The sequence below is a fragment of the Dasypus novemcinctus genome, chromosome 9 (assembly GCF_030445035.2).
Source record: "Dasypus novemcinctus isolate mDasNov1 chromosome 9, mDasNov1.1.hap2, whole genome shotgun sequence".
Lineage (NCBI taxonomy): Eukaryota > Metazoa > Chordata > Mammalia > Cingulata > Dasypodidae > Dasypus > Dasypus novemcinctus.
The window spans coordinates 124873476-124887158 of NC_080681.1; the positions used below are offsets into that span (position 1 = coordinate 124873476).

Here is a 13683-nt window from a genome sequence, read left to right on the forward strand (position 1 = left end):
AAATGAGCCTTCAGCTATTCCCTCCGGAGTCCGTCCCGCATCAGACCGTACTCCCTGAGCGTCCTAACCAGGTAACCCTCCTACTTATACTTTGATACGTTTTACTCAACATTTAGTTCTCAATGAACTTCGGGCACTCTCCCATGTTTGTATGTTGCCCCTCCCTCCCACCTATTTCTTGGACCATATTACCCCTCTTCCCATCCCCAGCCCCCCTCAAACCCAGAAAACCCCACCCGAAGGTAACCCCTTGCCCCCATTTTGTCCCTTCTTTGTGCTCATACTTACCCCCAGCTCATCACAGATTCCACCCCTACAGACATTAACTCACAGCCTTCCTCCACCCCCCGATTTCCAGTAAGCCACTTTTCCAGACTCTAGCTCTCTGAGGCAGTTAACTTATTTCATATCATTGAGGTCATATAGTATTTGTCCTTCAATGCCTGGGTTGCTTCACTCAACATAAGATTCTCAAGGTTCATCCATGTTATCACGTGCGATTGTAGTGTATTGGTTCTTACAGCTGAGTAGTATTCCATTGTGTGTATATACCACATTTTGTTGATCCACTCATCTGTTGATGGACTTTTGGATTGATTCCAACTTTTGGCGATGGTGAACAATGCTGCTATGAACATTGGTGTACATATATCGGTTTGTGTCCTTGTTTTCAGATCTGATGGGTATATACCCAGCAGTGGTATTGCTGGGTCATATGGCAAATCTATGGATAATTTTTTGAGAAACTGCCAAACTGTCCTCCAGAATGGTTGGATCCTTCTGCATTCCCACCAGCAATGGATGAGTGTTCCCCTTTCTTCACATCCTCTCCAGCATTTGTATTCTACTGTTTTTTTCATGGCTGCCAATCTTATGGGAGTAAGATGGTATCTCATTGTAGTTTTGATTTGCATTTCCCTGATAGCTAGGGATTTGGAGCATTTTTTCATGTGCTTTTTAGCCATTTGTATTTCTTCTTTGGAGAAGTGTCTGTTTAAATCTTTTTCCCATTTTTTAAATGGGTTGTTCATCTTTTTGTTTTCGAGATCTATGAGTTCTTTATATATGCAAGTTATAAGTCTCTTATCAGATATATGGTTGCCAAATATTTTCTCCCATTGTGTGGGTTCCCTTTTTACTTTCTTGACAAACTCCTTTGAGGTGCAGAAGGCTTTAATTTTGAGGTAGTCCCATTTATCTATTTGTTCTTTTGCTGCTCGTGCTTTTGGTGTGATATTCATGAAGCCATTTCCTATTACAAGGTCCTGTAGATGTTTCCCTACACTGCTTTCTAAGGTCTTTATGGTCTTGGCTCTTATATTTAGGTTTTTGATCCATCTTGAGTTGATCTTTGTATAAGGTGTGAGATGGTAATCCTCTTTCATTCTTCTACATATAGCTATCCAGTTCTCCAGGCACCATTTGTTGAATAGGCCATTCTCTCCCAGTTGTAAACCACTTAATTTTTGTGCTAACTGAAATATTTATGAGTTATTTTTGTAAATAGCTTTAATTAATGGGACAAAGATGAACCCCCCCCCCCCACCGCTCTCTCTGTCCATTCACTGTGTTTTCTTCTGTATTAGCTTGTATTCTCATTAGGGAACTCCAGGAACTGATCCTGGGACCTTCCAGAGTGGAAGAGAGGTGATCATTATCTTGTGCCACCTCAGTTCCCTGTTCTGCTTTGTCTTACTGTTTCTTCCTCTATGTCTCTTTTTGTGTCATCTTGCTGTGCCAGCTCCCTGCGTCGGCCAGCGCTCACACACCAGCATTCCTGCGTGGTGTGGCACTTACGCGTGAGTTGGCACTCCCTGGGCCAGCTCGGCTTGCGGGGCAGCTTGCCTTCACCAGGAGGCCCTGGGCATCAAACCCTGGACCTCCTATATGGTAAATGGAAGCCCAACTGGTTCCGCCACATCTGTTTCCCGAAATTCTTTTTATATAAGTGTTTGGACTGAATTTAACCTTGCTTTGAAAATCATTAGGAGTAATAAAAGATAGATTCTTTTCCTGTGACTCCTGATTGTATTCTCTTTTAGCTGGATCATCCTACTTTTGGTGGAAGTACTTGAAGGAAAAGTTTGACTCTACAAGAGTTTTTCATGCTTTCATTTTACAAATGAATCAGAAAAGCCAGGTCAAAACAATATGTCAAATTTGACATGGTTTTAAAATTTTTAATTCATACTACCCCCTACCTTGTCATTTTGTTGTATGACTGTTAATGTCAAATAAGCTCTCTATTTTGCCACTTAATTTTGTAGTGAGCTTACCTGATTTTTTCAGGCATAAGTTTCGAAATACTGATAGTTCAAAATTACTTTATAAGTGATCTGTTTTAAAAATTAATAGCCTTGTGTATTGGAGTCTCATATGAATTCATAGTTCTGGATCAGTTTAGGTTGCAATGGTAACTTTTTAAAATTTTATTTTTAGGTGGTACTGGGGATTGAACCCAGGAGGTTGTACATGGGAAGTAGGTGCTCAGCCACTGAGCTGCACCTGCTCCCCAATGAGAATTTTTTGTTTTTGTTTTTGTTTTTAGGAGGTATTGGGGATTGAACCTGGGACCTTGTACGTGGAAAGCAGGTGCTCAACCATTTGAGCTAAATCTGCTCCCCCATGGTACCTTTTTCAAACAACAAGGTGGCTTTGTAATTTAGCAGTAAGGCATTAATAATTGTAATAATTCCATGCTTCATGCCTGATGGTCAGATCTTCCACTTTGTGTCCCTTGTGGCACCATTCACCCGGCCAGGTGTGAAGCGGCCTCCACTAAGACTTGAGTAATGTTTAGATAAATGGGTGTAGGTGGCTGCTGTTTCTGTACCAGCATATACTTTCCTCCCTTCTCTAAGTTACGTTCTGGTATACTTACAGATCATCATTTTCCTACAGTAAGCAATGAAAGCATAGATTCTCTCTCTTGTTTATGGTAAGCCTTTTATATCCAAGTTAATAACTGCTTTATTTCTCAAAATAAGCGGGTTAGGAGTAATAATGATCCTGTTGATTATGAAAAGTATATACAAAGCTTTTCTTCATGTAAAAAGAACACAGCTGTTCATAGTCCTCACTTTCTAAGCATCTGTCATTTGATTCAGTTCTGTCTTATTTTATGAGCATTAATGCCAGGCATCATCCTCATGGGTACAGGGAATGCAGTAGTAAGTACCTTTCTCTGCAAGCTAGGAGCCTCTTAGTTTGCCACCTAAGATTGATAGTAATGTAGACAGTGCAGACCTTCTGACTGCCAGATAATAACTGAACAAACAGAAAATATAAATTGTTAGTTTTTGTGTAAAGGAATGGAGGTGTTGCCATTTCTTTACAGAGGAACCATGAAAATTACTGCCTTTAGACCTAACTCATTATATGGTTGGTATGACTAGGAGCTGGTGGAATGAAGGAGTAAAGAGGGTTTGGCATGGGGGTGGGGTAGGGTGTGTTGATGTGTCTTTTGGAGAATGCAGCAAAAGGGGAGGATGAGGTATGGTGGGACCAGGCCTTTGAATGCAGCACGCTCTTTGTCGGGTGAACCTTAAGAAATTGAAATCATTTGTTAGGAAGTGCCCAATTTTGAAGCCAATTGATATTAGCTAGGCAATGATGGTGTTAAGTGATGAAATATGAAGAATATGGCTTTCTGTAGAAGGTAATGATACTGGGTGTAGTTTCTGGTTCTTGGCCATTTTGTGAGAAAGAATTCGAAGACATGAAAGACCACCACAAATTAAGCAAGCAGAGAGTTTATTGCAGAGTGAAATTACATACTCGAGATATGAGGGCAGGTGCTTTTCTAGTGAAGAGGTGTGTCTGGTGACTCGGGACTGGGCTTTAAGTAGGGGTGAAATGGGGAGGGTCTTCTGGCCTTGTGGATTCAGTTGGTTCCCCACCAGTTGTGCAGAATAAGATGTTGTCACTTATTTTCTGAGTTTTTTATGCAGTAGCTCAGGCTTGGCTACCCGCAGTGCTTTTTGTTGCTCCTGAGAGGTCGTGCTCACTGCCCCCACCTCCCTTTTCCAAGTTTCCTATTGTGACCTGCCTCAGTGATAGGAAAAAAGGATAATAGATTGTGATTTGCAGTTCAGGTTGCGGGGAGATGAGTAAATAATTGATGCCTAGAGATTTGAAATACTGGTAATGGGTACAACCAGAGTTGAAACACAAAAATTAATAACCCAGGGTCATTCCAAAATTGTATACATTGGAACTACCATTTTCATTGTGGGGAATGGGTTTCTTGTTGTTTTTTCTTGAAATAGCCCACTGGATGGGTGGCTCAGAATCATTCCCCCCTTTGCTCTTGGTTCTTAACGTGTGTGAGAAATGAAGCAGTAGAGGAGTCTACCTGTCTTCCCAAGCACCTGAATTACTCTAAGATGCATTTGTTCTGAAGGGCACTGAGGAAGGATAAAATGAATGGCATTTTAAATAGGGTAATCATGGCCACTCTTCCTAGAAGATATGACTAAATCTGCAGAGCTCTTTACTTTTAAAGTAAATAATGCATAGATCTTCCTGTCCTAAATATTAAGGTGCTGTTGGGTTGTAATATGGGTTGTTTTTTTAAAAATGTATCTTTAACAGACCATTTATAAATGACACCTTTTAGGTGTCAGTTGTTGAGAGAAACAAAAACAGTTATTCATTCAACCACTGCCATGTCAAATAGAAATTTCAGAAAGCACTCTTCTTCCCTGAGGAAAATGTAATGTGGTGGTATTCTTTATTCCAGCTCTGACTTGCTACCTTGGTTTCTTTATAATTGTAAAATAAAATGTGTTTAGATTAAAATTTAATAGCAAGTTACCCATGATATTAGATCAGTTTTCTTTTTCTTAGTTTAGGTGGAAAGGTCATTGAAATAGTGTGTTCAAGCTTGTCTTATTTGCATGTTTTCATTTATTTCCTCACAAAAATTTATTGAAAACAAAGTAGCATTTGGTAAAGCCATTTCTCTTCCTGGAGACACAGGACATCTAATGTGAATAAAGTATTCAGTATTTTGCCATTTGTGTAACCTTGAGCAAGGAATTACCCTATATCTAAGTTTTTTCATTTGAATTTGGATTAATTCCATGTGATTCACTCCTCCCCTTCTTTATTAGTCAGCCAAAGGGGTGCTGATGCAAAATACCAAAAATCCGTTAGCTTTTATGAAGGGTATTTATTTAGGGTGAAAGCTTACAGTTACAAGACCCCTAAGAGTCCAACTCAAGGCTGCTTTCTCACTGAGTTCCTTGCCACTTGTTGAAGCAAGATGGTGGGCGATCTTTGCCTGGTCTCTCCTTTCTTCTTCTCCTTAAGGCTCTATGGGCCCAGCGTCCTCTGATCTCAGCTATAGGCTGGCATAGGGCTTGTCTGTCTTCCCAAGGCTTTAGCTGTTTGAGCCTTCTCGTTTCTGTCATGTGGCAAGACTGAAATGACCAAGTTTTCCTCTTCCATGTCTGTGGAACTCTCTCTCTTCCTGTGGGAGTATCGTTTATATCAGCCCACCAAAGGGGTGGGGACTAAACCCTGAGTCATGCCCTGCTGACCTGGTCAAATTAAAAGCCTTAATCTTTTATGAGGAAAACTTAAAATCTTGAATTTAATAACAGCCAAAGGTATCACACCCAGAGGAACAGACCAATTTACAAACATAATTTTTCTCTTTTTTGGGGATTCATAAATAATATCAAACTGTCACAGGGACTGTAAAAATGACTTTATCAAGTACATTAAATGATCAGAAAAGTGGTCAAAAAGGACTTTTCTTTCAGTAGTGTAAAGTTACTTGTAATTTAATATCACCTTGAAAAAAATGTTACTGTAAAAGGTATGTGCTTTGTCATTTGTTTATTTATGCAGTGGCTTTATGGGCCCTGTCTTTGTTCACTTAAAGATAAATACCATTGTTTTAAAATTTCTTTTTCTTTTAAAGACTGTGTGTATATCGAGAGTCGGAGGCCAAACACACCGTATTTCATCTGTAGCATTCAAGACTTCAAGCTGGTAAGCATTTTTTAATGGGCTGTTGATTCTATTCGGCAACTCTTTTTCCAGCTCTACTGGCTGTCTGTTTTGGTTGCTCTGCATCACTATAGACATGATGACCAACCAGTTCAAAGGTGGTGACTAGTTATATTATTTCAGTTTTCTAACACTTGTAATGCTATGTGGTGAATAATGTTTCTGAAGTTTTTATTCCGTTAGTAACTTTTTTAAAAAATAAAAAGCAGTTATATTGAGATATTCACATACCATAAATGTGTACAATCACTGCCTTTAGTAGCTCCTTTGAAAACTAATTTCAGAGAATCCCTTGAGTTTTTGAAGTAGTATTTTTTCCCTCAGCCATTGTTAAGAGCCTGAAGTAAAGTAAATTTAGGAGTTGATGCTAAGTAGGAAAAATATGTATAAATGAGCCAAAGATTGGTTTTAGGTGGGAAATTGTAATTTACTTAGATATTTTGAACATGAATGGAGTATATATTGAATGTTTCTTTTCTTCTTCTTCCTTTCTTTTTTCTTTTTCCTTTTTTTTTTTTTTTTTTTTTTGAGTCTCCTAGTGGTGGTGGTTGGGGGAAGAAAGTCTGGCTTAGGGATGCTATAGCTACTATACTTTCCTCATTAGAAATTTTTTCTGGGTATGAAGGTATTGCTATCACCCATTATGAAATCTCTTCGTTTTAGACCAGTGGTTCTGACACTTTGGGCTTTGGATCATTGGATGTCAGTAGAGATTTTGCAAAGGTCTGCAAATAAACATGCTCAGTCTTAAATAAATGTATCTTGCATATGTCTGTACAATTATTTTACACGTGTGAATATGTGTTGTGATTATAAAAATTCACTGAGAGCAATGTGCAGCTAATAATCATAGTTTATTATGCATTTTCCTCAAACAGCTTATACTTGAAATACTATCAAGAACTATCATTGGGGGATCTTTTGAGACATTTTGGTGTTGACAAGTGATCCTGGTACTTGAAGGATATGATCCACTGTTCTACATTTTTAGGTGTAATGAAGTCCTATTATTTAGTTTTGTTGAGATGTTTATCCCTACCTGTGAGTGCTCTTACTTCCCAAATCCTTTCTAACTTCTGACTGTATTTGTATCCTGATACACATTATATGAGCTATGTTAGTCTAAAGAACTAAAGGAAAGTCAAACATGCCTCTGAGATTTATTTATTCTTGGTAGTTTGCTTTTAACGTCCCTGTTTGGTTTACAGGGTGGTCTTGCAGTTTAATCTTGTCACATCTAATGCTTTCTATTCGATTTTTATATCAGTATGAATTTTTACCATTTTTAGAAGTCTTTGGTATTTATTATATCTTTCCTTCCAAAGATATTTTTACAGATGGTGCACTGACATCTGAAAATTGGCGTGGTCGCCTTATTTCCTGAAGAGTTTTATTTTGGTAGTGGCTGCTGCTACTGCTTTTTCCATGCTCATTGTCTTTGGTGGGATTTCTTTACCAAACCTAATACCAAACGTAATAGCTACATAAGAAATTGCCAACGTTTTCCATTTATGTAGTAAATTCCAAGCCCTTTTGTACTATTTTTGTATGTTAGCTGATGCCTTCAGTGTTTGAACAACATCTCTTAGGAAATGCTGATTACAGTGTGATAGTGCTGTTCTGGGCAGAGTTCCTGCTGAGTTACAGTAATTGCTCAGGGCATTAGCAGCAATAAAAGCTGAAGCTTCTGTCGTCAGTATTGGTCTAGTACAACACATTAAAGCGTCTGCAAAAACAGTGTGGGAAGCAGGTTACAATATGTTTAGATACCTTTTTCTAAATCACACACTGCTATTTCTTAGGTGTTATATAAGAATAGCAGAGATGATTAAATATTTCCTCTTGAAAGGAACGTAGCTACTCTCTGATACTTGCTTTCTTCTTTCTTTGATTCTCTGAACTGTATGGGAAGATAACCAAAGCGATGGGAGTTTTAATACATTTTTTTCCCCTCCAGCTTACCCAAGCTTAAAGGGAAAGGATAGGCAAAAGGAAATACGCTTTGTTTCTCTGCAAGATTTTTTTTGAAAAAAGGAATTGGAGTTTGTTTTGACACAGCAAATAACATGTGGCAAATAGAAAAATAAAAAAAAGCCCAATAGCTTTGAAATGTTGCTGATTAATTATTTTATCTTTTAAGCTATCATAAAATAAAAAGTTGATTTAGGGTTATAACTGAGAGATATCTTTCTTTGCTTACCACATAAAGATATGTTTCTTTGCTTACCACATAAATTTTTTGGTATAAGGTATATTTTGAAACTTTAAAAAGAACTGGGTAAATGCCTTTATGGTATATATTAAGCAAGAATATAATGTTAAACACAGCAAAAGCTAGTGGATTGAATAGTGGAAATGAGGAGAAATCTAATACCAGTCACCAAGACGAGCATAATGCCAGTTCATTGAACTGAGGATCCTGGGCAGTATTTCATGAATTGGCTCTGTCTGAGATGAGGAGAAAGGGTATTTGGATTTTATGTGAGGATATTGTCATCTAGGCTTTGCTACTGCAACCCTTAAAAATCCGAGTCTGTGCTTATAGAGCATAGCTACCTTTATGTCCTAGTTTATGTTCATTGTCCTGCCAAACTATTAAATAGTGCGCCTGTTTGAATAATAGTTTACGTGGTCATCTTGCCTATGGGAATGGGATCCATGGCTTCTGCTTACATATAACTGTCCAAACACACAAAGTACTACCATCCCACACAGGTAGATAAGTTTCACAGAAGTTGTGAAAGCTATAATATTACAAAGTAATTAAGTTCCTAACTGTGTCGAGTTTTCGAAAAATAGCCTTTTTAAGGGAAGGAAATTTTATTTTCTGTTAGGAAGCATTCATTTAGTTGGGTTTATTTACAAACTGGGAGATGTTGGTTTGTTTCAATACAATAACAAAAGTATCTCTGGAACAAGTAGTTAAAAGCAGGGACATAGATTGGGAAATGTATGGTGAAATTACAGACAGTGTGTGCTTAGAAGAAAGAAGAAAGGAGTCATCTTAGTTATATAAGGCCGCTTTTCATCTTAGGTTCCCAACGTAACTAATAAATGAGCTGGCAAAATTTCAGTACTTTGAGAGAATAATAAAATGGAATGGCAATCTATTTTTGTGGACTGGCTTGAAAAGAATAGTTGAGCCAAATTTCTTAGATTTTGGAATTGGGAAACTGAATGACAGAGGCAGTTAGCAGAGGGATCAAAACTGAAAGGATGAATCAAAAATTACCCCAATAAAGGGAGGCTGGGGTCGCCATAAACAAGTCATAATCAAACTGACACGATAGTTTTGGAAATCAGGAAAAGCAGAAGAATGGAGCATCTGTGTAGAGAGCAGTAAAACGCCTAAAGGGAATGAAAGAGAATGCACGGTCATTCTTTCCTTGAGTTCTCCTGAGGCCTGCTGTACTGCATGCTTCTTTCCCTTGGAGTCTTCCGTTATCTTGTTGTTTTCTCTCAGTAAAGGCCGCTTTATTTGAATTAGCTTGAGTGGATCTCCACTAATTGAACTGAAAGATTTAGCTTTGTTTAACAATTCCAACTCTTTCTTCTTTTGCCCTCCTATAGCTTTTCTGTGTCAGTGTGTGACTTAGTCTGCTTTGAGGGTTTTGCTGAATAAGTAGGTGTCATCAGTGAGCATTATATCCCAGAGTGCAATTAGGAATATTTTGGTCTATAATGTATGCCTTCGGCATGCATTAATTGAAAACCGACTTTGTGTTTTCTTTCAAACTCTGCACCGTAAGGGGAACTGAAAGAAGTATAAGATACAGTTCCTTCCCCCAGTGATCTTAGATTCTAATTGGACAGACAATTTGTGTCATTGTTATTGGTTGTCAGTCTCTTTTGGAGAATACTTTGAAGAGGATTGCCATGGAGAAAGCCACTCACTCTCTGTCCTAAAAGGAAGATTTCTTTCTTAAAACAATAAAATTCTGTTTTTTTAGACATTGTAGTCTTAAGAAGCATTATAGCAATAATTTGCTATCTGGAAATAATCGTGGAGTCCGAGAATACTAACAAGAAGATCACTGAGATTAAGACTTTCCATTCAGTTTAACACTGAGGAGTTCCTTGTCTGGTTCTAATAGTAGTAGTTCATACCTAGTTCTTTACTCACAGAAAAGTATTCTAAAGCCATTTCTTTTTATATTATGCATGGGCATTCTGTGTGGACCCCTAATGTATTGCTATCATCATATGATAAAATTAAATATGATTGTGGTTCCCTAAATTATATATTTATAGGCTTCAGCTGATAGCCAAATGAGTTTCCAGAAAGGATATGTGATTATTATAAATATTTTTCCATATAAATACCAGTGATTTACTTTAGCTGCTGTTTGGTTTATAAAAACTGGGAAAATTGTCCTCAAAGTTAAAACTGGTCTAGAGCTTCTTTAGAGTTGGGAATATGTTGGTGTATTCAGTTTACTGTTAGCTGGGCTCAACGTATTATTATGGCTCTGCGTGGATCAGCATACTGTTGTGTCATTGATGTCTCTACTAGCACTGGTTCTAAGTGCTGATTATGAATGTGAAGTAACTAAGATTCTATATTGCTCATTGCCGTGGAGAAGGCATGTCTCCATTACTGCAGCAAATGTGGAAGCCAGGATTTTTGGGGATGTAATGCCATATCCCTCTCTTTATTCCATTATAAAAAATGAACAGCTCTGGGGAGGCACATTTGAAATTATTTTCTGGTCCTTATATGTATCTGTAACCCTAGTCCAGAAGCTGACCATCACCAATCCGCTTTTATTCTTGCCCTTTGCTGATGGTACATCAGAAGAAGGGCTACAGTAGAGAATTAGCTTCAGCTTTGCTTCTACCTACCATTAAAATTGCCCTCTCTCCATCAAATTTCGTTTCTAAAACTGGATTAAAAGCAACAAGAAACTTTTTCCTTCTTTAAAATGGAACCTTATTGAGGATAGGTAGGTATATCTTCTCAATTTTTGTTAGAGACCTTTACATAGATAATGCTGGAAGATACCATTATGTGAGACTTAATTAATATACACTTTTTGTGTACACATATGCATATACACACAGAGAGTTAATTATCAGATTTATCATATTTATTTCTTATCCATCACAGTTATTTAATACCAGCTTGGCTATTTTGATCACTAGGCATAGAATGTATGGTATATGGGCATTCAGGAAATGGGCATTCATTCAGCTAATCAAAGCATGATTCTTTAAATCTTTTATCAAAAGCTTTTGAGGGGAGGTGAGGAAATCCACATTAATTTGAATGTGGCTAATTCATAATTTAGAATATGTTATTCTGGGACCAAGACAAAGAATTGTAGAGTGCACATGGTTTTGGGCAAGAAACTTTTTAACATTCTTAACCTCACTGTCCTTGCTTATGAAGTTGGATTATAAAGCACTGACCTTACCAGGTAGGTTGTTTTTTGTTTAAAAAAAAAAAAAAAATCATACCTACAAAGTGTATAACCCAGTGTCTGGCCCACAGATGATGATGATGATGATTAGTTGCACTCTCAATTAATTTAAACTTAAGGTCAGATCCCATGTTAGTTTTGTTCATTGATATATACTTTATACTTAGAGAACATTGCTTGGCCCATATGAGCTCTACAATAAATACTGAGTATTGAATGAAGTAACATTTCAGTGGAAAAATATACTTTAATGTTTTCAAAAACTTTAGTAATAGTTTGCGACAGAGCATTCATTAGCTACAAATTAACCTTATGTCTGTTAAACTAGCCAAAGAGATCTGCTAACTTGCCTTTGGTTGGCCTGCAGTATGTAGTGTTTTATATATTTAAATAAAACTCTGTTCCATTGTAATTACTTCAAAAATCAGTTTCTTATTTTCTTCAGCAAGGTTAAATAAATGTAGCCCAAGTAACATAAGAGGTTTTTAGGCATCATTATATTCAGTTTTAAATTTTCTATATGACTTATTTTTAGCAAAGATATATGAAGGCTTTGTATATATGAACATTTCAGAGAAGGCCAGCTGTTATGAAAAATGCCTAACATATGATGATTCCTTTCTGTGTGAAGCAGTGTCTTGACACCACCCTTACCCCCCTCCACATACAGAACAGTCTCTCAAATTAGACCTGCAGAATTGGATATTACATTCTATATAGTTCTTTCTTCCCTTTACCTTCTTGTTTCTTTCCCTTATAAAAAGGTCATTCCTGCCCAGTTATAGCTTTGTGACTTGATTATGGTGGTAAATAACAAAGTGAAAACCTTCATATTCATTATCAAATGTTTTCAGTGTGTAAAGACTTCAGTATTACTTCGAGATAATTGAATGTACAGCTGAAACAGTTCTTTAAAAGGAGTCGTTTCTTTCTATTAGTTTAGTTTTTTTTCCCCTTAGGACTGAGTATATCAGCATAATAATGCTCTCTTATACAGTTGATTTCTAAGAAGAAATAGTATGCGTTACTAATTTGGTGCAAGAATTTTTTTTGGAGGACATGCCTCTTTTTTAAAAAAATTAAGTTAGTCATTGCTCTCTAAGAATTGTAGTAAGTTGCAGTAGAGCATTGAGTTTATTTTGTGGTATTGTGGGTTAGGATTACATTTCCTTTTACATATAAATTTGAAATTTATAATTTTATTTAATCCTTTAAAAGGCAAGAATAGGATGAAATCTCTTAGCCCTGAATTTAAGGAATGGAGTCAGAGAGATGTTGTCTGGTATCAACTTTCCCTTCTCTCCCCTAATAATGGGGCAATGATGGTGACTTTTGCTTCCTTTCTGTCTGATGTGGATGTCAGTTTATAGGTGGAGGGCTGGTTGTTCTTGTAGGTGGAAATCCAAATGAGACCTTGGGAATAAATACTCTCAGAACATCTTATTGACCCCGTTTACTCAGCTTCTTGGCAGTCTGTTTTCACTCATGGCTGACAGTCATCGTAGCACACATGGGATTTAAAGTTTTAATGGTTCACAATTAAGAAGTTAGTTAACTCGTTTTCTCCTAACTTAATTGGATTTTAGTACTTTCTATTTGAGAAATTCAAAAAACTTCTGTTTACATTTATTCCATGAAATATTGATCTACAATGTTATTTACTAAAACTGTTATCTATATGTGAAAATTTTTCAATGCAGAAAACTCTAGGTATTCTAATTTTCTTTCTTAAGGAGTTTAAGAAAAGAAAATTTTGAGACAATCTGATACTTTGCAGAGATCTGCCATGCAAGAATATTGGTCAAGTTGTGTTCTTCAAACTTGATTCCTTAAAACTGGAAATTTGTCATTTGTATTTATATCAAAATAGTTCAAGAAAAACCCACTAGCAGAACTTAAAGGAAAAGAATGAATCTCACATACTGTCAAAATGTTTTCTAATTCATAAGAACAATGGCCTACCTTGAAACGATGCCTTTTTTAATGCTTAAGATGTTTTAATACTTGAATTACTTACTTTTTAAAAATGTCAAGGTGCTTAGAAATGCTTTACTAGATGTTTTTATTTAAAAAACTTGATTTGAATGAATCATTTCACAATCATTGAACAAACATTCATTTGAATGAATATTTAAGGATTTGAGTGGCTGATTATTTGGTTTCTTAGTTCAAGAGGTTAACCAGAAATACATTTTTATTTTGATGCTTATGGTAAAAAATAAGAAGTATACTGTACATTTTGTAT

The 13683-nt window shown here is 36.7% G+C and overlaps 1 protein-coding gene across 14 annotated transcripts in view; it reads left to right on the top strand.

The window, feature by feature from the left end:
* The window catches only part of RERE (arginine-glutamic acid dipeptide repeats), a 517403-nt gene that overhangs the window by 238654 nt on the left and 265066 nt on the right, over positions 1-13683 (top strand). For 13 of the 14 annotated variants that reach the window (XR_011649764.1, XR_011649765.1, XM_004481866.5 and 10 more), the window contains one exon: positions 5930-6000. The exons of the other annotated variant lie outside the window; for it this stretch is intronic. Coding sequence is in view for 11 of the 13 variants with exons in the window: in XM_004481866.5 (XP_004481923.1) it covers positions 5930-6000 (71 nt within the window). In the remaining 2 variants the exon portion in view is untranslated. The remainder of the gene's footprint in view (positions 1-5929; positions 6001-13683) is intronic. 14 annotated transcript variants of the gene reach the window in all.